The sequence below is a fragment of the Pteropus vampyrus genome, unplaced genomic scaffold, assembly GCF_000151845.1.
Source record: "Pteropus vampyrus isolate Shadow unplaced genomic scaffold, Pvam_2.0 Scaffold238, whole genome shotgun sequence".
Classification (NCBI taxonomy): Eukaryota; Metazoa; Chordata; class Mammalia; order Chiroptera; family Pteropodidae; genus Pteropus; species Pteropus vampyrus.
The window spans coordinates 1,460,733-1,487,623 of record NW_011889019.1 but is presented as its reverse complement, the minus strand read 5'-3'; the positions used below and the strand labels follow the sequence as shown (position 1 = coordinate 1,487,623).

The window sequence follows — 26,891 nt, the reverse complement described above, 5'->3', positions numbered from 1 at the left end:
GGGTCAGATCTTCATTATCTTTTTATTTTTATTTTATTATTTATGCCTACAGCACCCAGTCTTCCTAGGTGGTCTCCTGCCCAAGTCCTAACCAGGCCCGACCCTGCTTCCGAGATCAGACATCAGGCTTGTTCAGGGTGGCATGGCCGTAGACCATGGACCGTAACTCCACTGGGGCACGAACCCAGGACCTGCTGTGTGCAAAGCAGACGTGCTAACTGCTGCACTATGGAACCACATCCTATCTTTTTTAAAAGAGAAGCCTGAAGTCAACATTTATGTAAATACTGTTTTTCAATATCTATAAAAAACACAAATGATGGGCCACTAGTTTGCAAAGTGAAAGTAAATTAAGCAGCTCATTTCACAATTAAAAGCAAATCTCCAGCCCAGGGGATGTCACCGCAGAGCTTGGTTGGGGGGTGGAGGCAGTAGGACTGCCCAGGCTTCCACCTGAAGTTGCCAGGTTTTCCTGAGATGGGTGATAATGCATCTATCGTCCCCGTAATCCAGGCCCTCAGAACTAATTTTAGAGATTATCCCTCACCCCAAGCCCGTTTGCACCTCTCAGGTCATATTCTAGTTATCCTACCACAGGATGAATATTGGAGGAAAAGAGGTCTATTTTAAGGATGGAAACTCTTCATCTGGAACAAGATAATTCTCCAAATTCAAACTGAGAATGGGTGGCCTGACCGCCAGCGGCCAGGTCATTTTCACTGGGAGTAGTTCTGCATGTTAATGGCCGCGGTCAGACTAACTTGTTAATGAAATCACTGCTGATTCCATAGGAATCACTGGCCCACTGGGTCCTTAAATTGACCCATCCCAAGTAGAGCTGAAAGAATATAATGAAACAGGTCATGAGGCAAGTGAATGGAAGGATTGCTGGCCACCTTTCGGCCACACCCCAAACGGGCTACAGAGAGCTTAGGGCAGCCTTCCCTTGGTGGCTGTGCCTATCACCCCCTTATGTAACTGTGGCGTACCTAAGGTCGGGAGCGTGAAGAATTCAATTGCTCCCTGCCCCTCAGGATAGAGCACTGGCACCTTTCCAACTCTGCCACGAGAATTCCCTAAGATTCACCCACTGTGTTTTCTTTTTCCCTGAAGTTTAAGCGCAACCCATAACATGGCCCTAGATCCGGCAAACAATGCTCCTTTAAGTCCTGATACAGGGGCCGAGGCAGGGGCATTAGTAAGTCTTGCTTTTTGATTCCTTCTGGCAACTTATCACCTTTGCTTGAGGCTACGAGTCGAATGCTGGGCTTCGACGCATTTGGTACCCTCGCCAGTGACCACATGAACACACTTTAATATCAAAGAAGTTTAATACGCTGCAATAAAATAAGCGCCTAGAAAAAGCTCATGGAATAGATGTCAATGTTAGAGAAACCCCTCCCACACATCCTCTAGCTCCGAACCCCATCCCTCAAAACCAAACAAGAAAATCTGAAACAACAAAGGAAATCCTTCAAGCTTGGATTTCAGTGAGCCCCTTTACCAACAACAAGAACAGTTTCCTACAACGGCCTAATAGAAAAGTAAAACACAGAAGCACAAAAAGTCCACAAGATTTCAATATTTAAGAGACTTGGTACATATTCAAAGTTAAAATAACTCCAACTTTTATAGCTATACATATTGTTTTAAAGCAACTTAATATATTTTTAAATTTCATATATACACTCTCAAAGGTTCTTCAGGTGAGGTATGTAAACATTGTCAAATGAAAAATTTTCAATGTTTCAAACCAACAAATTCACAGCATACATTGAATTTTCATCCATTAACGACACAGTATGTTCCTACACTCACTAACATAGTGGAAATCCAGGCCCAAGAGATACACGCTGATCATTCAGTAACCATTTGCAGAATTTCTCATCTCACTGTTTTTGGGAAGACCACCTTCACCCAGGTCAGGGGCACATGCTTGGTGCCAGGAAAGGGCTAGGCCCTCGGAGACGCTCTCCTTGGGCATCTGGATCACTGGCTAAGACTCACAAGACAGCAAAAAGGAGCACACCTGAACAACTACGAGATTGACCTTGGCAATGACAACACTGGGGGGAACCAGAAAGACCTTTAAAGGAACGGTAGAGATTCATCTTAGAGCTTGCCCTAAACTCATTCTGAAGGGTCGTGGCCTAAAAAGAATAAAAACCCAACATGGCACCTGAGCTTCAGTTAAATTGCATGGGCCTCCTATGACCCCTGGGCCCCTCAGAGGCGTTAACTCCGGCCTAAAGGAGGACCCTGGGCTGTGCTTTTCATACAGGTTGGGGTTGAATTTCTTAATATCATAATGCATACGGGAAAATAATGCCATGAGTTCATAAAGATGACCGATGCCTGTACACAGGGACCGGCCAGTGACCTTGGAGGAGCTCGATTTTGAAAACTACTTGTTCCCTGAGGGTAAACAGCAGGCTTCTATAAAGTGAGGCTAATAAAGGGGTTATTTATTACAAGGTAATAAGACTTGGGGCACCTCAGGCCAGAATTCTATTTTACCCCCGCATAATCTACAATGCCCCCTCCCCGCCCTCCCACCACAAGAAGTAGTCACCTTCTCAATGATACAACATAGGCAAGTTTCTTTCCTCTTGCTTGCTTTCAGGCTCAGCAACGGAAAGTTTTATCCTAATGCATCCACTTCAATCTAAAAAAACACTAGTGAAAATTTCCAAACACCATCATAAATACAAAAGAGAAGACATATTCCAAAAGCCTAAAAAACTACATTATTCTGTTCATGGTTATTCGGGTGTGGGGTATTTTTTTGTAAAATTTAGGACGTTCACAAGGAGAGGCTGCTAAACAGCTCAGAAACCTGTTGAACTGGACACGCTGGGAGACTCGGAGCGACTGCCTTCTTTACACTTGACCTAAATGGTTTTACCCCAGACACGAAGGGGGCTTCAGACATTTCAAACCCAGGCACAGAGTAGGACTCCAGGAAATGGGCTAGCTTTTAAATGTAGGTCAGATATAGTCAAAGGACTTTAAATTGATCACTTAATTTTCACATTTACTCTATAACCAAATGAGCTTTTGCCTCAACTAGATTCTGGAAGCCCTACAAATTCATGGGAAATTTATAACTTTTCAACCTCTATGCCCAATGTTGGATGTGTCTGGTGCTAGCAGATTTCACATCCATTGCTAGAGTTCTAAGACTGAAAGGAGCGTGCAGACAAACAGAAGCACAATTTCAAGTACAGCAACCTCTCTGACAAAGGCAAGAGGTCTTAGCAAGAGCTGTTCTACCCCGACCCTATCCTCTGAGACAAGGGCCCCTGCGGAGCCCAGAATAAATGTTATTATCTAGGATCTTATTGCTTATGGGCAACATATCAAAAAGGACATCTGGAAATCTGCTCTGCAGATCCTGGGACTGACCACTGACCAGTTTATCATACACACGCATATATATATATAATATATAACATAACCAGATGAGAAGAGGGGCAATTAAAGCTTGGATTCGATGTAACATTACAGATCGAATGCCCCAAACAGCTCTCAACCTGCTGGTTTTTGTTCTTTCTCCATGTGTGTTATGAAAGGAAGTCCACTGCTCAAAATATATTCTACAATACTACGATGCAAACCAACATCACTCAGAACATGAATCTGTATACATATAATAAATATTTTTTAAAAACTATTTACAACATTATGTCTTGTGAACATTTAGATGAGAGCAAAATTTATTTCCTGCAAAGGTTAAAAAAGTTTTGACTGTCTAGTTCAGTGCTAAATTCCCTGGCACCTAGTTACCCATTCACATTTCATCTTAAAATCAAGATTTGCTTACAAATAGTATCTTAGAAAAAACATTCTCCAGCATTACTGTTCAAGTGTCCCCATTTGTTTAGAAAAGAGAAGCCATGATATGCAAGGTATGATTCAAATGAATGACAAAATCCCTGTGTGTCCAGTCCCAAGCTCTCTGAAATCCTGGGCCTGCAGTCCTCAGTCCTGGCAAAATAAGAGTCATGACTTAGACAGGGGCGCCCAGGAATGGGGCACAGGGAAGAGGAACATGACCGTAAAGTGTCGGTCCCATTACATACAGGGGTGCTCGGAATTGCAGACCAGGACTCCTGAGATGTAAAGCTGCACACATCTTAGAACAGATGGTCTGGTTCTGTAACCACCGTTACAGGCAGGGCTGGCCCACATCTGCACAGATGCTGAGAAAGGTAGGAGGAGGAGGGGGTGAGGCGCTCATGAGTACTGTCAAGGTGTGGAAGGAAACATGCTTATCTCCCATGGCAATGAGAGTGGGAACAGGTGTCTTTCACAAACATGAGAAAGACTAAAATACAACTTAATGCTTTCTTTAGGCGACCAGTGGTTTCTCCATATCTCACAGGTATGGGTTTGGATTTTCTTGGGGTTACAACTAAGGCTCACTTTCCTGCACAAGCTGCTGAAGTGCACAGGTGAATGTACCAACTGTGTATGCAAAAAGTGGGCTACTTGAGGCAAGCCCTGATGCCATGCCTGGCATAGCCATGCTGATGGTGAGAGAACCATTTTGTTCTGGGATGGGGTGACAGTGGGGGGATGTACTCAGGTCCCTAATCCACATTGCATCTGCCCCCAAACAGTGACGGTTTCAATACCCCGCCATTCTGCCTTTGCTGTGTTATTTGGGGGTTCAACGGCTGAGCATGGTAGCTGGGGAGGATGGGTGGCTAGAAAGAACACTTTTTTGGAAAGCCCTTTGAAAGTTATTTTTTTGTTAAAATAAATACCTTCTATAGAAGCATTTGAACAGGAAAATATCATGATTTACACAGTGAAATAAATTCCACAGTGATGTGTATAAATATGCACTATATATATATAATTTGAAGCCACAGTCATTAAGTCTTCTAGAACTATTAAGAATGCAGAAACCACTGGTGAAACTAATAACCTTAAGTTATAGTGGCTCTAAAACTAATCCCTACCTGTGGTATAAATATACAAAATTATGCAAATCTTGTTTGTATAGCATCTTTTCCACAAACTAGTTCCCAAATACTATAGCTTCAGCTACAAGACAATATGAGGTGTAGATTATAGAAAATAGGGGTGAAAAGGTTGATAAACTGAATAGCATTTAGACGCAGTGGCTAAATATCAGAAGAAAAATGTTTCTAATATGTCATATATGTGTTCAGTGAAGCGCTTGGGAGGTGGGGACTTCCCAGAGAAGATGCCTCCTGGAGAGGGCTGGGGGAGCAAGCAGAAGAGGGAAGAGGCCAGAGGTGGCTCCGCATGATGAGATGGGCCAGGCCTGACCACGGGGCTTCACTAGCCAGGCCGGAGTGTGCAGCACTGCAGGCTAAAGCGGCTAGTGTGCCGACAAGGTGCCATTGACATGCTGAGAATGGGTGGTCTGGATTTGAGGTCCTAACAAGCAAAGACCAGCCATTTAGGTTGACAATGACCAAAGCTTGGGGGGTAATAAACTGCCATGTATACTGCACCTGAAAAAGAAAAGAGGGGATCTGGGGGGTCAAGCTAACTCACTCTATGCTGACCGGGAGAGTCAAATTTGCCCTGATTCATAAACATGATGAAGATGGTAGTACTTTCAATTGAAAGGACTTCATACTTTAACTACTTATCCTAGTAGATAAGACTGTATGTCCAAGATTGAATGACTATTCAATCAACAAAGGAGGGGATGTATTCTTGTTCTTTAGTGCACAAGCATTACTCACGGATAATGTGCAACAACAGCTGTGGGCTGAGACGAAGCACAAGACGCCCTAAAAATCAAAAGGAAAGCAATGTTGCAGTGCTGGAGTATGTGAAAAAATGTCTGTGCCCGTCAATATAATTTGATCTTGAATGACATATTGCAAGGGTCAGTAAACCTCTTCTGTAAAGGGCCACGCAGTCAGTATTTTCTATTTTAGGCTGTATGGGCCAAATATGGTCTCTGTTACTTTCTTTTTTTTTTTTTCACATGACCCTTTTAAAAAAGGTAAAATGCATTCTTCCAACTTCTGACATATTATAAAACCACGAGGACCTTCTTTTTCTTTTTTCCCAATGGGCAGTCTATACTTTCGTGTGGCTTGCCTACTGAGTACCTCGTGTTAAATGGAATGGTCTCGGGCAGGTGAGGAAGCCTGTGTCACTATGTTCACCAGGTGAGCATAACCGTACAACAGCCCCTCTGAAGGACAAAGCAAAGGGTGGCACCTGAGCACTGAGTGTCAAACACCAGCTCTAAAAGGAAGATCGGACAGAAGGGAGATAATAGAAGGAACTGACCAGCTTTGGCTCAATTCCCAAGGCAAAAGCATGAGCAAGGATACCCTCCACCAAGTGCCCAAGGTGGTTCCCTGGGCCCCCAGCACAGCATGACAAAGCCCTGAGCTGGGAGCATCAGAGAGCTCTGGGTTTCCGCCTGAGTATGATTTATCTTTAAAGAGGTTAAACCTGCAAGTCTTGTAATCCGCCCACTGTAGAATATAGCAGTTTGTTCTAGAGTTTCAAGGGATGAATTATACTGAAGTCTGACTCAAAGGCTTCTCACAATTCTGTTTGTTTTAAATACCATAATCTTTTCATTTTCTTTTTTCCCCTGAAGACAATTTTGGAGCAAGCACAGGGAGGGAGAGGACTTACTGCTGGGAGATGAGGACTGCCCTGCTGATGCGATACACACAGGTGTGATTTCACACTTACGGAAAAAAAATCCCAGCATTTCAGTGGGTATCAAGCCATAAGATGACAAAAAACTTAGAGCTAAGAATTCAAAATAATTATATTTCAAAACAACTGAAACAGTCACTGTTTGGGGGCCACTGGCAAAAAGTTTCTCACCAACATGACATTCAACTTCATTTTGAAAAACAGCATAGAAACTTATCCTTAAGTTTTAGGGAAAGAAAAAGACCAACGCCTTGGAAGCTGACTGAATTTGATCTAAAGCTATAAACCATAACTTCCCAGTCACACTCAGGTTATCTAATAGGTCCCAATTTTCTATTATTTTATCCTAAAGCACATCCAGCCCCTATTTTGCATTTGTTGGCTTGCCTTTAACAAATTTATTTTGAAAGAAGAACATGGGACTGAAAAAATACCAGTGCCAATCATGTTTTATTTTCCTAGAAGCTGGTGAAAAATATTACATAACGAACAATGCTTTTGGTTTGAGATTGGACTTTGTTTCTCCTCTGTGAAGACTTTTCCCATATCTAAATGTGAAGTTCAGAAAACGAACATCCAACTAAAGTAGTCTCAACTGATTTCGAAAGAAACAAAATCTTGGCTTACTTTAGAAACAAACAAGAAGTGAAGCCGGAGTCAGGTCTATGATAAAAACAGTGAAACGAGAGGCCCAGGCCACATCATCTTGGAACTCTGAATTCCTATTTGCTCACGGGCTGACTCCATCGGCTTAGAGGGCCTCACTTTGGCTACTGTGACGGTGATTCTAAGAAGGAAGATGTGGGGCTAAGGAAGCTCAAGTTTCAGGAGCTAGTATTTGATGTGTTATAGCAATACAGCATATCTCTTTTGTAGCAAGAAGAAATAAAGAAATATAAAAGGAAGAACAAAATTGAGGTAAGATAAGGAGGAAGAAGAGGACAGAGAAAAAAAGAAGCAGAAGAAAGAAGATATGTCGGGGAAGGTTTGTTCCTGAAAAAAGGATTCTTTTCTCAAGCAAGGGTCAGCAAACTTTTCTTTAAAGGTCCAGAGAGTAAATATTTTAGGCTTTGTGGGCCATATGGTCTCTGTTGCAACTACTCAAATCTGCTGGAAAGCAGCCACAGACAATCCATAAACAAATGGGCATATATTTGTTCCAACAAACTTTTATTTACAAAAGAGTGACCAGCCCACAGTCTATAGACCCTTGATAGATAATTTCTAAACCAAAAGAGAGCCTGCACGGGCTGACCTAAAACCAAAAGGACCGGGTGTGGCTCCCTGAGCCAGCACCTTGGGAAACTCCAGCCCAGTCCCAGGTGCCAAGACAAAACATCAGACTTGTTGATGGTGACAGGATAGCCTCTCCAGCTTGCGTCACAAAGCATGTTGACCTTTCCTACTTGGTTCTTAGGTCCACTGATCAACAGGAATGCTGCCCATAAAAGAGAGTGACAGCTTCCGCCCTCGCCACAGAATCTATCACAAGGCAGGAGAGACCAAACTTTAATTCAAAGTGCCTGTCTGAAAGTGTTGTCCTGGTGACATACCTGAACAGTGAGAAATTCACCTGGGCAGTATGTGATATGAAAAGAGTCCCGTGAGAAGCACCGCGTATGTGAAGGGATGACTAACTGAACCTCTTCTATCCATAGTACGACAGAAACGGGGCACAAAACCCAGAGCTCAAGATTATTTTTTTAGGTAAAGCTTGTGTGTCAGTCTTTGATGTAATACACATGCAACAGAAGTGGCCTACCTAAGGGAGCCAAGGGATGAGTATTGCAGATTCACAGACGTTAAGGACATTCCTATGTAGGAAGCCTCAAGAGCAGAACAAAGGTTCGAGGCCTTTGTGCTACGCTGCAAGACTGCTACGTGTCTGAGGAAGTGCCGGGGATGAGCCTTTGGACCCGGCTCGGGGAGCAGGATCCACGCTGTCCTCCCAAACCCAGGGAGCCTTGTGGGACAGAAAATGGGTCTCTTGAAGAGGGCCCAGCTCTGAGCTTCAGTGACTGCTTCCCAGGCATCTTCCAGCTCCTGCAGAGGCTCAGAGGTAATGCCAGTGTTCTCTGGTCATCAGCTTCCGCTCCAGCACTGGGACGGTCACTTCACTGAGCACAGGCCCAGGAGCAGAATTCCTTTCTGATTTGGAATCCAGCCTGTGGGGGAGACTGCTTTACATTTGGTGGCAAGCCGTACTGTGAAGATGGCTACAGGAAAGAGGTCTTTGTAAGAGAGGAAAAATAAGGGGAGACTCAATACCAGGCCTGGGCTTGGAGGTATCTGGGGGACAGCATCTGCTCTAAGTGTAAAAGGGCCTTTCAGAGCTGGCCCTCAAGTTTTTTGTTGTTGTTGTTTTCTTTATTCTATTAGCAAAATTAACTGAATCAGGAAAAAATGAGATTCAACAAATACAAAAATAGTTCTAAATTTTTAATCTCCTAATTATGTAGAATCCCAGCCTATTTAAATGTAGTCACTACTATAAAGTGTAAGTTAATTTTAAAGATCATCCATTGCATTGTTAGGTGTATAAAATAAATACATACACATTGATAACTTTTCTCAAATGCTTTCTAGAATGGGAGAGAAGGGTATTATCCTGAAGCAAGCTTTTACAAATGACAAGGACCTTAGAAAAGTAATGGAATGAATTATAAACCAGCAACTGCCTCACACCTCTCCCTAACCTAACGCAAGCACCCTTCCAAGGTACATGCAGCTAAGAGGGCACCTTGAATGTATGTACAGGAATCAGCAAGCCTGACGTTGGCAAACCTTGGCTGTTTAAGTCACCACAAAAACAATATCCAGTGAAAACTATGTGAAAAGATCTTTTTAAACTTTAAAACCACTTTTTAAAGATTCAATGAACCTACTCAAAACATATTAATGCTTCTGTGCAACTTAATGCTGAGAAAGGGCTGCCAGCATACACACCTAGCAGTGTCATTAATATAGGTGGCTCCTGAATGGCCACGGTAAAAGATATTAAAAAGAAAAGAGAATCGTAGAATAGAAGAAACATTGGGGGCGGGGATCAAAGCTTCATTGAAGATAGTAAGCTTCGCTATCTATGACATTCAACACACTTCTCAGTTTCCCATGAATCAAATGCTTTTCTCCAGTCCTATCCAATCATCAGAAGTTTTCATTGTACATATACAGCAAACCTTCTACAGAGTGGGTAGAAAGCCTGTTTTATCATGATCTAAATGAATTGATGCATTAAAAAAGGTCTATCTGTGTTTATCTAAATTAATCTGAAGCCATCTAAATGGAACACTTTTTAATAGAAAAGACAGAGTAGCAGCTGTCCATACAACCCTATTTTGGTGACAGAGCATGCCAGAGGAGCTGGTTGAGGCTTTAACAATCAAGCCTTTTTGTAGAGTAGCCCAATGGAAATGGTGAGTACACATGGTATTATAATGAAGCAATGTTATAGGCACCAAGGTAAAGCCAATGCCACCAATTTCAGGCTTCACTTGGGAAAGGCAAACATCATCAGTTACAAATACTGCAGCTCTTACTTTTGAACTGTGGAACAGAGACTGACAGGGCAGAGGCAGGAGTGGTAACTACAAGCATGAACTACGAACATGGTGATAACCAATCAGAATGCACACCCACTCTACATCCACGCGAACATCAGCTCTGGGCGTAGGGTGTGTGGGCCCACTAGGAGATGCTACAGCTGCTTCCTCCAGCTGCAAGGCTGCTGTGACCCTTACATAACTTTGTTGTTTTGACCTTTCTGAGTCTGATGCCGAAGTGGTTTGCTGGATGCTCAGAGAGACTCTGGGCCACATTTAAGCCATCTGTCCTGTGCTAATTACCTAGCTCATGAACCCCCTAGCATAGTGCATGGGGAAGAAAGAATTCTACTATAGAACTGGGGCTGGGAGACATCTGTGGCTGACAGCCACAGGCAAATGCACCCAAACAGACATGCAGACACTCGCTCTTAAACTTCTCTATTACTGGAAATAACATTTTCGCTTTCTTTGAATATGGAAGTACTCAGAGTAAGAAAGAAAATCAGAAGTCACTCTCGTCCTATTGTCAAATTACAGCCACAAGAGGGGAAAAAAGAATCCCAGATTTTTTCCCCCAAAGTAAGACGAAAACCTTATTAGAATACTAGCAAGGCTGCATGGCCAAAAACAAAAAGGATGATAGTAAGAATCAGTAATGGAAATAAATTTTAAAGGTTGTAAACCAATATTAACACCTGATGACACACCTTTTGTCCCATGGGCACATGATTTAGAATCCATTTTTTTTTTAAATGACAAAAGATGAAAGGTAAGAGGAGTAAATAGGATTTAAAAAGGGGTAACAGAAATATGAATCTTTTACAATAATTATAAATTCCCTCTGCATTCTTCACATATCATAAAAATGATTTGGTTTAGCTTTCAAACATTATTTAAACAAACAAACAAGACAGAGAGGGAAGTTCACTGCTGGGGTTTGCAGAGGAGCATCTGTTCATGTACAGATGCTGCAGGGTGCAGCTGGAAAGCTACTTTTATGTGCATGATGGTGGTCTTCTCGGCTACAGTACAAGTGCTTGTGCATCAAGTATAAAATACAAGCCTTTAATCACAAAGATCAGCTTTTTAGCTTTTGTAAATTTAAAAACAAAAAGGATAAATAAGGCACTGTACTTTTAAAAACTAAAACTGCTTGGTTCCAAGTTTAAAACCCAAGGAACAACCAGAATATAATATATAACTTCCCTTACTCAGACTCAGAGAAAGACTCTGCAAGTTCCCTTCTCCATGTGAGATGCATTTTCTGACATCTTAAATTGTGGCGTTCTCCATTAACTGCAGATTTGAAAGGCTTGATAAGCTTGTAAAAGCAGATTTAGTTAATGCAAAACAAAGGGTTACTTCTACAGAAGAGTTTGGCTCTCGACTACAGCCCTTCCGATCACTTTGTATCCAGCCGCCTCCGTTTGCTGTGGGAAGAGGCCAGCTTCGCCTGCAGCTTCCGCTTTCTCTGGGCAGCACTGTTCTCTGGGGTTTGGGTCAGGGGTCTGGCCCGAGCCTTTCCACTGCTCTGCTTCCTGTTTGTGACTTTCTGTGGCCTTGAAGAGGATTCACCTGACCCTTTTTGCTTTGCAGGTTTCCTCACGGTCTCCGAGGAGGTGGGCTGGGTAGGTCTTCTGTTTGTATTCTCTTTTTCTTTCCTGGAGGCGGGGCAGCTCTTCCCAGAGGACTTTTTAGGGATCTTCACTTTATTCTCTTTCAAAGTTGTCTTTCTGGGCAGTTGGCTGACTCTGTCCCTTGCAGCTGGCTTCTTGGCAGCAGGGGTTTTGGTGGATCCGTCAATATGCTTTTCTTTGCTGGCCTTCGTCGCAGGCGCCTTGTCCTTCTTGTCCTGAGAGCTGCCGCCTTCGGTCCTCTTGCGTTTATTCTGAACTTCTGCTTTCGGCAAGGTTTCAGACGTCTGCTTTCCTTTCCTTCCCTTCATTCCATCGGTACTCCTGGGCTTAACAGGAAATCCATCTGCATCTACTTGCAGGGCGAGCTTGGGAGACATCAGAGGGTTGATGCATACACTCTTGCAACCCTGTTTACCTTCTGCAGCCAGACCAAATGGGCTTTCCATTTTCTCGTTCTTGATCAAGCGCTGCTGGGCTCTGAGCTTTCCTCGAATATTGGAGTATTTTCTAAGGATCCGGGTACTGGCTGGAGTAGGTGAGTTTGTGGGAAGATGGCTATTTCTACCTTCCTTGACTTCCTCTATGCTGTCTTCAGAATTGGGGCAGAGGCTGGCGTCACTGCCATCCTCTAGAGGCTCTACTTGGTCAGGATTCTCTCGGAGTTTAGCCCAGAGCTTCTGTGTTTTCCAGTTGTTCTTCGCAGGAGTAGCTCCAGGAAATTTCTTCAAGTGTTTTTTCAAGCGTTCAGCCTGTAGCGAACTGGGGTACAGGCTGGAAGGGGAGTACTTCTGAAGAGGGTGCTTGACAGGAGGGATATCTCCTGGGAGACGAGTGTTGAGCTTCTTTACGATGACCAAGGACCGGGTTTCGGTCGTCTCCAAGAACCATTTACAAACATTAGATAATTTAAAGTTCGTCATAAACAACATCTGAACAGGAGAAAACTTTTGAGCCTCCAATGAACCCCTGCATTTCCGTGACCTTTTCTTGCTTTTCCAAATCTCCTTCAGTTTATCGGACTTGTTCCTTGCTCTTGGTGTCGGCTGGGCTTCTTTCTCCAACTGGATCCAGCCCTTCTGCACTTTCATGTACTGGGCACTGAAGTTGGCAATAAGCTCTTGGTTCTCCTCCTCGGCACACCATTCCATAAACTTTGGCTGGTCGTCGACCACTGTGTCCACGTCATCCTCATCTAAGGGATCTCCACTCTCTGACCCTTCACTGTCCTTTGACGTTGGGCTTCCTTGTGCTGCTTCCTTTTCGGAAGTCACTTTCGTAGTATCCAAGGAGTCCAGAGAATGAGCATGTCTTAGATTGTAGGTAGAAGAGGTCAATCTTGTAAGCCTTGGTACCCATTTTGGGGGCCCAGCAGCATCACCACTTCCGCTACTGGACGACCCAAGTGTGCTCGATGGCACATCGCTGTCGTCATCTTTATGCTGGGTGTCTGTACTGTCTACCTCATTTACAACTTCCTCCACACCTTGTGCAGGTACAGGTCTTGGCCTCTCTTCTAACTGTTCTGAGAAAGTACATGGAACACTTTCTAAGGGGTCATGAGCATGTTTTTCGCCTAACTTAGACTGGACATAGATTTCCAGTCTCTCTCCAGGTAAAGGCTGGCCAACTGTGGTTATGGGATCACTGCTGGGGAAAATATCACCTTCTTCCCTTTTGACTTCTTTTGCCAACATGTTTTTAAAAGTCTGCCTAGTGATGACCCCACCCCCTTCGCCCTCCTGCTCGGCATCCTTCTCAGAGAGGTTTTCAGGGACATCTGGGTTTCCGGCGTCCTCCAGAGCTTTTGCATGGAGACCGTCGGTCAGAAAGCCCTCAGGTGTTGTCCTGTTGGGGGACTCCTCTTTTTTAGAACGTTTTGCACCAGGATTTTTAGAAACCTTGATCTCAGGACAAGCAGAGGAAGAATCAGAACTTTGATTTCTTAGGCACCTATCAGAAGAGGGAGAATCTGAAATTTGACTTCTTAGGCACCTATCAGAGGCCTCGGGGAATTTTTTACCTTTTTTCTTCCTGTCTGAGTTCTCTTCAGGTGAGTCAATGTTTCGTTCGCAGGTATCTTTTTCTGAAGACGGTTTTGCATCGCTGCCCTCTCCCTCTAATTCTCCTGTATCACCTGCTGCCTCGCCTCCCTCAGTTTCACCGGAGTTTTCCTCAGTAAACGTGCTGCTTTCCTTCAGGAGCGGGTCAGTACCTAGGTCCCGCGTGCCTTCAGTCGCGGCCTCATGACTGATGCTGTGGTCGTCCTCAGCCTTTCCCGGGCACGTGGGCGGCTCCGAGCTCACTGGAGGAGTCTGATGTTCTGAGCACGGAGGACTTTCCGCTCTACTGACTGCTTCTGGAGAAGGACGAGGCCTACAAACATCTTCAGTGCCTCCCTCAGAAAAGCTCTCAGCAGAGGGAACCAGGTGACAGTCTTGGGGTTCATTCATCTCCTTGGTATCCAGCAGTTCAACTGGCTGTTGGTCTCGTCCAGGAGAAGACACCCCACTTGCTGTGGGAGCCGAGGCCATGGAGCTGCCTTCTGGCATGTCCTCTTCGGGAAGGTGAGCGGGGAGGGGCCCCGCCAGGCTGGAGGCTGTTGTTTCCTCTGGCCCAGGGGATGGGCTCGGATTCGGTTTATTTGTCAGGGGGCAAACCTCGGGCTCTTGAGATTCCTTTTCAGATGAAGCATCTCCGTCTCCTTCCTTGAGGGAGGTTCTTCCTTTATTAGGCTCTTCAGGGTCGTCGTCTCTGGGAAGCTCCCCATCAACTGTAGGTCTCGGGGTTGAAATTACAGGGGTCTGCTTGGGAGTGGCCACTGCCTCTGACACCAGTGTTGAGCAGCTTGCTTTTTCTTGGGAGTATACATTTCTGGCCAGTGTGCGAACGGTTGGCAGTTCACAACAATCACCATTGAAAAAGTATCCTCGAGTACTCTTTCTGGCTGTTTTCCGAGAAGACAATATTGATCTTTGATTCTCATAGTGGTATTCTGTTATTGGCTGACTGATATAAACGACATCACACTGGTTATCATAATCGTTTATCCGCAGCCCTGATGCTCTTTTGCTTTTCCGAGCTGTCTTGATGGAGGGTGATAACATCTTGGTTCGTGAATGTCCATTAGATGCTTTGTGTACAGCAGGCATGGGGCTGGGGGCTAACCAACCATCTTTGGAATGATCAAACTGGCCCTTATCACTGGGATGCAAATGGTAATCCACCTTATTTCTTCCTAGTGAGTGAAGATGGTTCTCTTGCTTTGGCCTTGAATCTTGTTCACTTGCCTCTAAATCCTGGTGGAAAGGTGTTTTTGAGCTACACTGTAAAGTATTCTCTTTGTCAGCAGTTCTAGGTGAATTCCCCACAAACCCTGAGTCCCAAGCCTCTTCTGATAAAGCTCTGAATGAATTTCTTTGAGAAACGATACAGTTGTTGCTCTCTTCACTATTCTCAGCTGCCACTTTCATGGTAATTAGACTTTCTACTAAAGCTGAACTCTGCACACGGTCTTTACCATCCTCACGTGTTTTCACATTTGTGTCTTGCTCCTGTCCAGTGGTTTGCCCCTCCAAGCTCTTAGAGATGTGGAAGTTGAACGAAGGAGAATTAGATGCAGTGAGGTATCCCGGAGTGGAGCTATCCACTGAACTCCCAGAATTAGGTTTAGTGGTTGGAAGCTCAGAGGACTTCTTCTGGACAACGGTCAGGGCATTCTCTCTTCCGTCTACAGAATTTGTCTCAGGAAGAGGCTCCTTCAGGGCCTTTTCTGCCAAGTGTGGAGGGCTCTGAGAGCCTAATGAGTCTACTAATGAATCTACAGGAGGAGGAGATTTTGTATCAAGACATGTAGCATCGTTTTCCTTATGTTTGGTGCCTAGCTGGGCACACCCAGCATTGCAGGTGGATGCATCCATTGCTCCAGAATCCGAAGGTCGCGGGTCCTCAGTGCTTGGCTGGGATTCAGTGTACAGGTCGCTGAGAACACGAATGAACTGCTTCTGATGATGAGTGCACAGTTTGACCATAAACTTCTCCAGGGGGGACTTCGACTGATTGTTAGAATCTACTGCTATTGCCTCTGTTGAGTTCTCACTAGACAGACAAAGAGAAAGAAGGAATTAGTATGGTCATTTTCCAAAGAACCATATTTACATTACGAAAATCACCAGATCTTACTCATGCTATAAAGAGAGTAACACTCTGACCAAAATTGCTTCTAAATGCCCATATACTTTTAATTCAATAAATGAATATTTACCTAGTTAAAATATAAGGCGGTTATATTCTCAATTTTTAGTGACACCCTTCATGCTTTTTAAGTGACCATTCACAAATAACTTTATTATAGAGAAAAAATACAGAATTTTTTTTTTTTTTCAAAAAATAAAATTCTGGCCACATTAATTCCAGTTGCTCAACATATACTTTTGTGTTAGGCCTGGGTATTCCTGTTAAATAATCATTTTTTCTAAGTCTGCAACACTGACAAAAATTCAGATACTGTATTTCAAATCTCAGTTTAGAAATACTTAGAGAAATTACAGTTTTAACATGGTTTTTCAGTATGACCAATTGGCTGGACTATGTAATTCTGCAGACAGCGATGTAGGAACTCTACCCCTTTTCTAGGGCATGGAGGATTAGAGATCAATAATTTCACATGTCAGACACATTGAACAATGGAATGAAAAGCAATTTCTGGTTCCTAGCCTCTAAGTAAGGATATGTGACTGGCTGACAGTGATGGATTTTTAATCTTTTCATCTCCTGAGCTTCCCCAAACCACTGCTATAAAAGCCTCTTATAAGGCATTTAAATGGTACGGCTCTGTCACTGCGAAGTGGTACGACTGTGTCTTCAGTCAAGCCCCATTTGTTACATTCTCTTAGACTTCTGAAAAACATTTCACAGTGATCCACAGCAAGTCGTTCTATGTTCAAGAACCGTTTTCACAAGTTATCCAGGGCAATTCTCACTACGGTTTAACCTGGATGGTGGGGGTGGTGGGAAAGGATGATAGTAGATTCAAGACAGGTTAAAGGCAACTCTTCTCAGTCAGCTAAGTGTTTTCAAGAGCTGCTTAGTGTTTCTGGATGTTTGGTTTTTACTAAGGCCATGCGGTTGGAGTGCTTCAGTTTTCTGGAGTTTTATACAACTTCTCAATCTCTCTCTTTCTGAATTTTAATTCCTCAGGAGACTATTATCTGACTATGTAACAAGGCAGAGCACTGAGGGCAACTGTATAAATGTGTGTTGAACAGATGCTGTTAGATAACTTCCGATGAATTCTTTTCTTCAAACTGTGCCTTTATCTCCCATCCATGAGGTGCCTTATAGGAAGGCTTATTACCCTAGACAGCCTACATCAGCCTCCTGCCTTTCCATGCTCCTCTGGCCTCTGAAGCAGTGTGGTTTTAGAGAAAGGAACATTGACTGTGAAATATGAAAAACCTATATTCTACTTCTCACTCTGACATTTACTATACAGGATCTGGGACAAATTACTGAACCCTTCTGAACCTTGGTTTTCTCATATGTAAGCTGGAACTGAATATCAATATTTCAAAGAACCGTTGTGATATTAGGTAATGTACATGAAGCACAAAGCACAAAAAAAGCAGATGTTTACTTTCAGTTTTCCTGTTCCTAACTCAGGGAGGTTTTTAAGACCAAGTGGTTGGATCATGTCTAAATATAAAACAAAATAAAACAAAGAAACCATTAGTGACATCTGTTGTTAAAACCGCTTTACAAGAGAAAGGTTATACTGTGTTTTTATTTTCACAACTAGCTAGAGAGTTGTTTTATTCAGTGGTACCCTAGATATCTGAAAGGGCCTACTTTAGACTACGGATTATAAACACATCTTAGAAAATTCCTGTCTCAAACCTGAAACTGATCACTTAATTGTGAATAAACCAAGAAAAAAGATTACTACAGAAATGTTATAACAGGTGCAGGGGATGGTGAACTTTAAAGTACATGCTGGCAATGGGACAAAAATCTAGCAAAAAGAAAAGGCCAAAAGCAATGAGAAAAAAAACTCATTGAGCAGTACAATTATGATACGTGTATTTTTCTGTCTGTATATCGTCCTTCGGGAAAAAGTTTTAAAAGGGCAATGTCTGGAAGGGCAACAGAAAGAATTTACTCCTACTGTGTGAGGATGGCGAACATTATCTCCTTCCTTCAGGACATGGGAGACACCAGTGACACCCTTGGGTGAGGGGCTGTTAAGTCACGTCCAACTCTAGGACTCAACGAGATATACACAGGAGTTTAACAAACTCCTCATGCAGCTGCAGACTCTGCACCTTGAGAAGTCAGGAGGCCCCTGCTGAAGATACTTTGTGGCTATGTCCACCAGGTGGTACCAAGAGCATAATACACGCATCACTCAGAGATGCTGTGGGTGTGGACCACCGCAATAAAGTGAGTATCACAATACACCAAGTCCTAATCATTTTGTTGGTAGAGCATCTTGCCTTCAATTTGTAAAAAATGTAACATCTGTGAAACACAATAAAGTGAAGTGTGATAAAACGAGGTGTGTCTGTATGTGTCACAGGATATGATACTGTGAGATGGTAGAGAGCAGTCTCCCACTTACTACCTGGGTGACTTTGGTCAAAACACTTAACCATTTTGGGTCTTAGTTGAGAATCTGCCACAACTGCCACGTGGAATTGCTACAAAGAAAAACCTGCTAAGTTTATACAAATACCAGTTACCATCACTGTCAGCCAATCACATTAAATATACTTCAATACTAATAACTCAGAGATCCAGAACATGCATTGTTTTTTAACAAACTAAAAAATGATAGTTTTCTAGATAAAGTTTTCCCTTCAAGTACCAAACATTTGTAAATTTTTAAATATTTTTGAGAGAAGTCATTTAAAAATTATATCCTCTTCTGAATATAATTTATTCTACCTTTATGACTCAGGGTTATTACCATGTGTACTATTATTAAAGTTAGGCATATTTTTATTATACTAAACTGAAATATACTGATAGTCTGGGGGGCTACTCAATTAAGTAAATCTGTCCGCCTAAACACAAAACAGCCTCAGTAGCGGTGTTTACAAAAATCTTTCTTCTTATTGGCTTCCAAATAGAGGCTGTGTTTAGGAGCCCCATTCTTCTGCTCACTTTAAGTAAAAATAAATAGGCTCTGAATGAAGGCTTGAAGAATAGTTTTTTGAATAAAGTACATGGATTCTCTAACAACTTCAGCTGCTCAGAGGCCTTAATTCCTCAGTTTTAGGTCCTTGGATGTGTTTCTGATGTTTCTGAGATACATGACTACAAATGAGATATTACTGCCTTTTCAGTGCATCAAAGATTATACTCTAAATGCATTTTAGCAATACAGGAAAAAGGCAAAAAGGGTGTCTATGGTCTTCGAGAAAGATTAAGAAATAGCCTGGAATCTTATTGTAGAAAAAATGGAAGAGATGAATGGTTCTCCCCAACTCAAAAAGCACGATCATCACCGAAGTCTGTGAACATCTTCGGGACACATTTTCATGCTGGCGACTGTGCTCTGGAAGTAGGCTTTAGTGTCTGGGATTCACAATATACCTGGGCAGCACCATTTACTGAGATAGAAACACAGGCAATGAAGCTGGTGGCTGATGACTGTTGGGGTGTGTGCGTGTCTGATGAGTTCCATTCTGTACACGCTGAGCTGAAGTGTTGATAAGATTCTGAATCTGAGTTGTCTGGTAGGCAACTGGACACACAGGCATGAACCCCACCAGTAGCTTCACTTGGATCTGAGAACCTCTACATTAATACTAACCTTTGTCCAGGTTTCATTAAATGGCTGTGTTATAATAGCTAACTTTATAACTATAGTAATAAAATCACTTTTGACTGTGCCTCTAAATTATCCAGCTTATCTTGTTTTTCTCTAGACATTTTCTCAATAGGACCTAAGTTTAGATAAATTTTAATTTCATATCATTCAAATATTTAAAAAAATTAACCTCAACTTCCTGAAGTTCAACTCTATTAGTATTTTTTCTCATGTTTTAAAAAAAGATGGGTGCTAGGCTAGCCAGTTTGCCTGAGTTTTAAACAGCTAGTTTTTACCAATGTTTTTAGTTATCCAAATTTTCCAATAGTGTTAGGCCTTTAATACAGCCTAAATATAGCATTTGTCCTGATTTAGAATCCTCCTAGGCAGAAAAGGGGGAAACCAGAATGGTCCTGCAGACCATTCACTAGACCTAAGGGGAAGCACTACGTTTCAGTCCAGTGATTATAGTCCGTCTCACAGTATATCCTTCACATTCGACTACATCAGATCTTTTTCAGAACAATAATTCATCACAGATTTTGAAATTGCTTGAGTTCTTGTTTCTTTTGTTCAACAACAGGACTCTGTAATAGTTGAGTGAATTATTTGTCAATCAGAAATACTTCACTACTAAAGAGCAGTAAGAGCCTAGGGACTGGTGAATGGCAGGAAGGGCTGTAGGAAGAGAGAAACTTGACTTCCAACTACCTGGACTAGTTTTGAGTTTCTCCCCTTGGTGAGAAGTGGCCTGCATGACCTTGACTGCTTTGCCTTTCTAGCTCCATTTCAATGCCTAATTCTTAAGGGTGTGGTAAAAGGATAAGATAATATTCATAAAAATGTGGAAAGGCATAGTTTAGGAATGATGTGTTATTTCGTAACCTTATCTTTAATGATTTACTCAATGATGTTTTTCCAGATCAGAGGTTAGACACAGCAGAACTCGCCTACTTTGTCAATAGTGCAATACTTAAATTCCCGAAGAAAAGCGTTCTTGTGGTTAATATAAATGGTGGCTGGTCAATGCTTATGTTACCTCAGGATAGGGTAAAAGATCAAATAGAGATGTGGCAGAAAGCTGAAATGACAATTTTAAGAGTCTGGCATTTGAGATTGATGGATTCAGGTAGTCTCTCCAATATCTGCTTTCTACCAATAAAACTGCTTGATGCCAAATTCAATATCACTGATAATAACCCAAACATATTCTTCTTGACTGAAAAAGATCAACAGAGACAGTGAATCGTGTTTAAATGGGAGCTAATCTTAGTAGCAGAAAAAGGGAGTCCCAGGAAAACAAAAGGGGAGAGAAAGCTAGAAAGCACTTTAGGGAGAGTAGACAAAATTGTTAAGAGCTGTAAACTAGTCTTGATTCTTCTTTTGAAATACAAAAAAACCCATAAAAATCCATCATCAGCCCCCCTTCAAGGTAATAAGAGTTGATTTTTGTTTTTGTTTTTTCTTTTTGCCAGACAATAATCTGAAATTATGTTCCCTAATACTTCACTTCTGATACGTCGAGCACCAAAAATATAAGTATATTCAAGGGGCTGGATAAGTCTGCTGACAAGTCCTCGCTCTAAACTGGGAAACGCATCTACCCTCTGCTATTTCACATCATACCTGGATACAGGAATATTCCAAGGGCTACAGCAAATTTTGTGTGTGTGTGTGTGTGTGTGTGTGTGTGTATGTATGTAGTAGAGGAGAAGATAGCATGGGGTGTGATTTTTCATTCTCTAAAAAGCCATGTATAGCTGTACCTCTAAACTACTTAATAAGTTCCTTTCCATGAAACTGAACTAGGAGAAACAGTAGAAAGGTAGGTAAAGGTGACAACAGAAAAGGTTCCTAAGATCACAGAACAGAAAGTGACCTCTTAAAGTCAGGCAGTTTAATACCTCATTTCTAGGTAGTTTAAGTTCAAATTATCTAAGTTTGAATTTAGATGGCTTCAGATAGAATAAGCAATTCTCAAAGTTGGGGTTAAGAAGAATTATTGCTCCCCAGAGATCAGAATCATGAGAGATGGTGTATGTGTTTGGGGAAGGGGGTTCAAATCCAGGATGTATGTATATCTCTTTACCCTGTAAAGAGTATTAGCCTCAGTGAGCCACCGTTGCTGATGGCAACACGGCATCTCGTTGCTTGCCATCAGGTATGGAGTGGAAAAGTAATTAAGAACTACTGATCTAAAACAAACGACAATCATTTTGTAATAGGTTTCTAGGTTTACTGTGTTCTTAACCAAGTTCACTAAAAGGCAGAATAAAGGCTCAAAAAATTATTCATTAATAATCTAAAACAGGAGAAAGGAGATACTTTACTGGGCATGCAGCCATAGTTTCCTAGCTTTTCCGTATCTCAGGGCTTAATATCCCTGATAAAAGGCTATTATTATTCAGAGCAGATCTGAATCGGATAGGAACAGTTTAAGGCTTGTATATTTTATCTATTTCTCTTCAATTTAATCAGTCTGTCAAACTTATTAAATTGTAATAACAAATATAATTATCAAGGAGAGTCTCATGTTCACTCTTTAACATATTTTTCCCATCAGCAAATGTACCCAGGTAGCCAAATTATCATCAGAAAGTTACTTGGTGAGTAGGAAGTCTGAACAGGAGGTAAAGTAACACCTCTATCTCCTTTCCAGGAATGTAATGGGCTCACAAAACAGACACTTCTGTCAAACTATTTCTGAAAAAGTATTTTCCCCCCACTTAATTTTTGTTTCTATCATCCCAGGTAAGACTATGCATCTTAGGCCAAATACACTATATTTGATGTTAATTTAAACAAAAGGAAGGAGGGTTCAGAGGCTGTGAAAGACATGGGATTTTGGACTAGATGGCATAAATTAAAAATAAAATAAAAAAGATAGTTTCTGGAAGTGGAGGAAGAAATATCTCCAAGAAATATAACGAAGTACGGATTTGGTGAGAACACAGACCTAAATTATTAATCTAATGAGTATTATAACCAAAAAAACACTCTGAAATAGACTTGAGGAAGAGACCTCTTCCTAGGGCTGATTTGAACTGGAAAAAAAAAAAAAAAGTGTCTATCACTGGCCTGAGTTAGTGAAACCAAATTAAAGAGAGATCTGGATGTTAAAGGCATAACTGGCCTTTTATAAGGTCAGGATTACTTGAAAACTCATGACAAGCTAGTGAAACTGGCTTTTTTTTTTTTTGGTCAGGTAGGGGATTAAATTTATGTTGTTCTTTATTCCCAATTTAAACAACCAGGGCAATAATGGACGAAAATAATACCACTGCTTAAGCAGAATACAGAAGTGCTCATTCCCAAAGCCAGTAATGATGCACAGCATCATGATGCTCTTTTAAAGAGGGGATGAGGAGAAATATCTGTCAAGGCCCAGTAGAGACACAGGACTGTATGGTTTCCCTGGAGTGGGGCTGAGAGTCAGAGCCCAGATGAGATTCCCATTATGATGGAAATGTACTTCTTTGGTAATAACAACAATAATGATAAACTCAAACGAAAACCCACACCACCACCTGCAGTACAGTGTGTATGTTGGGGGCGGAGTCATAAAGGAGGCAATGGGAGTTGACACAAACAGAAAGACATTTAACAGTTCGCATGATAGATCCCAGCAATACAAATATTTTTTTTCTCTCAAGAAATAAAATACATTTTAAGCAAATAATCCTAATTTCTTTTTGGGTGAAAGGAAGAGGGATTCTAGCAGACTGTATCTCTAAATAAGCAGATATTTGATAGTATCCTGAGTTTTTCAAGATTTTTATGGGATTTTCTATATCCCAACTTTTCTCACGTTCTCAAGGTTCTTAATACCCCTTTTTGAAATCATACAAATCTGTGGTATAATCCTTAAAAGCGGCAAATTCTACTTTTGTTGTCCTATAGTAAACGACGGCACTAAGAAATAACTGTAATTATTTAAAGGACGTAGACTACTTTGTAAAATGTCAAACATTAGAAAAGGATTTCTAAGATAGCTTATAGAAGATTTAATGTTATTTCTCACTTGTTCACCTCAAGGAGGAGGTATATATGTTTTAAAATTTAAAGCACAGAGAAAAGCAAAGTATTTCTGTGTCTACCATTCATTCTGGGGTGCTCCTAGAATTAAGTCCTCTAAAACCATCGCGAACGACCTCTTTCTGGAAACACTCAAGACCACTGTTAGGAAGATACTGGAGTGGGGTGAACTAAGCAGAATCATCTGTATATTCAAGTTTTCACTCAGGAACACGGGAAGACAAAGTATTACTAAACACACACACGCACACTCACATATGTATTCTCAACTGAGGTGTTAACTCTTCCTACCTCAGTCTCTGCCCCAGTTCCATGACTTCTCTTGCTTCCAATACACTAACCAATTCAACAACACTAATTTAATTCCCCTTGGAGAACACTATATTCTAAGCCCCTTGCCAATAGTTTCCCCTCGTTAGGGTTTGCTTCACATTATCCAGAATTGCCATCTTCTTAAAGCATAAAATCTAATCCCACTTTTTTTGCACAAAACTTCTGTCCACTTCCCACTGGCTCACACTCTGTCCTCCTTAGGACCTTCTCCTTGGGGGCCGTGTTATATATTTCTTACTCTACTCTCATGGTTTGTTTCTATCTTTTTATTAAATAGCACTTATACTGCATGGTAACAGCTAACTTGGCTATCTCCTCCACTGGATTGTGAGCTTTCTCTAGGTCCAGGACTTTGTCCTCTTTAACTTGGTAGCTTCACCGCCTAAAACTTAGGGCTCAGCTCATCTCAGGCGTAAGTAAGTAATGAATAAACTAACCCAATAAATTACTATGTAGTGAAAATAATTTCCCTAAGATGTTTTTCAAGGAATTGAAAATGGCAGAGAAAATATTTTGACATATAATCAGAAAGGAAAAGAATAAACTTTCAATGAAAATGAGTTCAGATCTGAAGCAGGGAAAGGAAGAAAGGAATTCTGAAGGTCAGATAGTTAAGTAGTAAGAGTGTGCACTCCTAACTGTAAGCACACAGGAGATTGCTAGAATGTTCTTACAAGGCACCAGAAAAACTGGGATGAAAGATATGGCTTGCATAACAGCTTTCAAAAGCCATTTGTTTTTTTATTGCAACCCAGAACAAGAAAAACTTTTTACAAAGTGACCCAGCACACACATTCCAGTTTGTATGTGTCTGATGACACACATTTCAATGAAATAGTATTTATCTTTATTATAAGCTATGTACTCTGGTTCTCTTAAAAAAAAAAAAAATGTTGGTTAGGACCCAGTAAATTGATCTTACAACCAATAGGTCACAACTAGTTGATCCAGTGTGAAAAACTGGTCTACAGAGACTTGCCAATTCTTAGCACTTCGTAAGAATTTCCTATTCTGGTTTTCTTCTTAATCCAACTCTATCTAGCTGAAGTTACACTGCCAGGTTTTCCTGGCAAACTATCTCAAGTCAATTTAATAGACATTGTAACAAACATCTCTACATTGTGCTAGCTAGGATCTGAATTATCTGTTTGAAATGTGCAGAGCTCTCATTTGGTAAGAGTACAACAAGTTAAATTACATAGGCAGAAGAGCCCCAAATTCTTTCACTGGAAAACTAGTTTTAGTGATTAAACACTATGCACGCACAAATTCCTACACTTAGCTCTTAAATTTTGTTATTGACTCTACCACTACATAAAAATAAAAAGCTAGATTCAAAGCTTGTAAATTTTCAACCTTGAATATACAAAAAGCTCTGTATACAATGGAAAGGCAGAGAAACTCTATTTAAGATTTTAAATCTTAAACATCTACTTTCCAAACGTTTATTCTTTTTATTCTTTAAAAAGAAATGAAGAATGATTAATTTGATAATTCCTCTGAAACAGGACCAAGAAATACAAAGAAGCAGTATTCCAGGTTTCAATTATAGCTCCAACATTTTAATGAAGAGTAAAACAAAACTGGCTGCCCAGTGTCCCAGTCTAATATAAATTCATCTGCCTGGCTTTCAAAGTTCTAATCAATATAAAAGTCTCCTCTACAACTCCCAAACTGGTTTTCTCACACTAAATTAACTCTTGCCAGGTGTTCACTCTTAGCTTTCATTTTATGGAGCATTTGCAAAGAGCTTGGCATAGCGTTAAGTATTTTACACTATTAATCTCATAGCATATCTCTGAGGGAGGCAGTACAAGCCCTCTTTTACAGATAAAAAAACTGAGGCTCAGAAAATTTCAGTAACTTATTCAAGATTTAAACCAGGCCCATCAAATTTGCCTCTTAAACTTGTGATATTCTCTCCTCCTCTATGTCCTACCTACTCTTTAAGATTCACCTCCTCCAGTACTGAGTCAGCAATAACTTCTATTTAAAAATGAATTTTTATATGCTTCGAATGTAATTTTTATTGGTAATTTTATAATATAGGTTTCTTTCTAAAAAGCAATATGTCTATTCAAAGGTACAACTAAATTAATAATTGAGGTTTAGTTAAAAGTGAAACTAAAAATTATTAGTAGATAAAACCCCTCATTCATTCTAATTCTGGGTTGAATCAAGAAAGCCAAAGTGGTTTAGAGATAAGTATAATGGTTTGGTCTCAAGAATCTTAAGGGGTAGCTCATTATGTGAGGAGGGCAAGTCCCTTAAACTCCCCAATTTCCATGTTTTTCATTTAAAAAAATGAAAGATTAGAATGGGACCAACAGTGTTTAATCAGTGGCTTAGTCAAAACCTCCTATTGCCACAACAATGTGAATATACTTAACACTGCTGAACTGAACACTACTGAGACTCAAAAACGGTTAAGACGGTTAAATAAAATTTATGTTGTGTCTTTTGCCACAATTAGAAAAAAAAGATTTGCTGAATAAACTTTAAAATGCAAGAATTTAAAAAAAATACAATTAAACTTAAAAACCTCAAACTAAAAAACTTCCCGTTACATTTTGAAAATATATTAGCACATTCAAGCCTCACTCTTATAAACTGATTCAATGGATCTGGTGTAGGACCTTGTATTCTTAGAAGGTTGTTCTGATTGAGACTGATTATATCCAATGAACCCTTGAACTCTGTGGTTTAATATTCAAGGCAGAACTAGCCCACACACAACAAAGGAAAAATTATGAATAATATACCTTGAAATTAATCAAAATAAAAAGTAAACTGCTCAAGCCAATTTCATGAAAATATCATCGCATTCATATTGTTCATAATAAAAACTTAACAAAATGGACTTGT

The 26,891-nt window shown here is 41.0% G+C and overlaps 1 protein-coding gene across 5 annotated transcripts in view; it reads right to left on the bottom strand.

Moving 5' to 3' along the window:
* Positions 1–5,935: 5,935 nt before the first annotated feature.
* LOC105301372 (ligand-dependent corepressor) overlaps positions 5,936–26,891 on the bottom strand; it is a 113,986-nt gene continuing 93,030 nt past the window's right edge. For all 5 annotated transcript variants that reach the window (XM_011373981.2, XM_011373983.2, XM_023519831.1 and 2 more), the window contains one exon: positions 5,936–15,946. In XM_011373981.2, the coding sequence (XP_011372283.1) occupies positions 11,617–15,946 (4,330 nt within the window). In that variant the 3' untranslated portion in view covers positions 5,936–11,616. The remainder of the gene's footprint in view (positions 15,947–26,891) is intronic.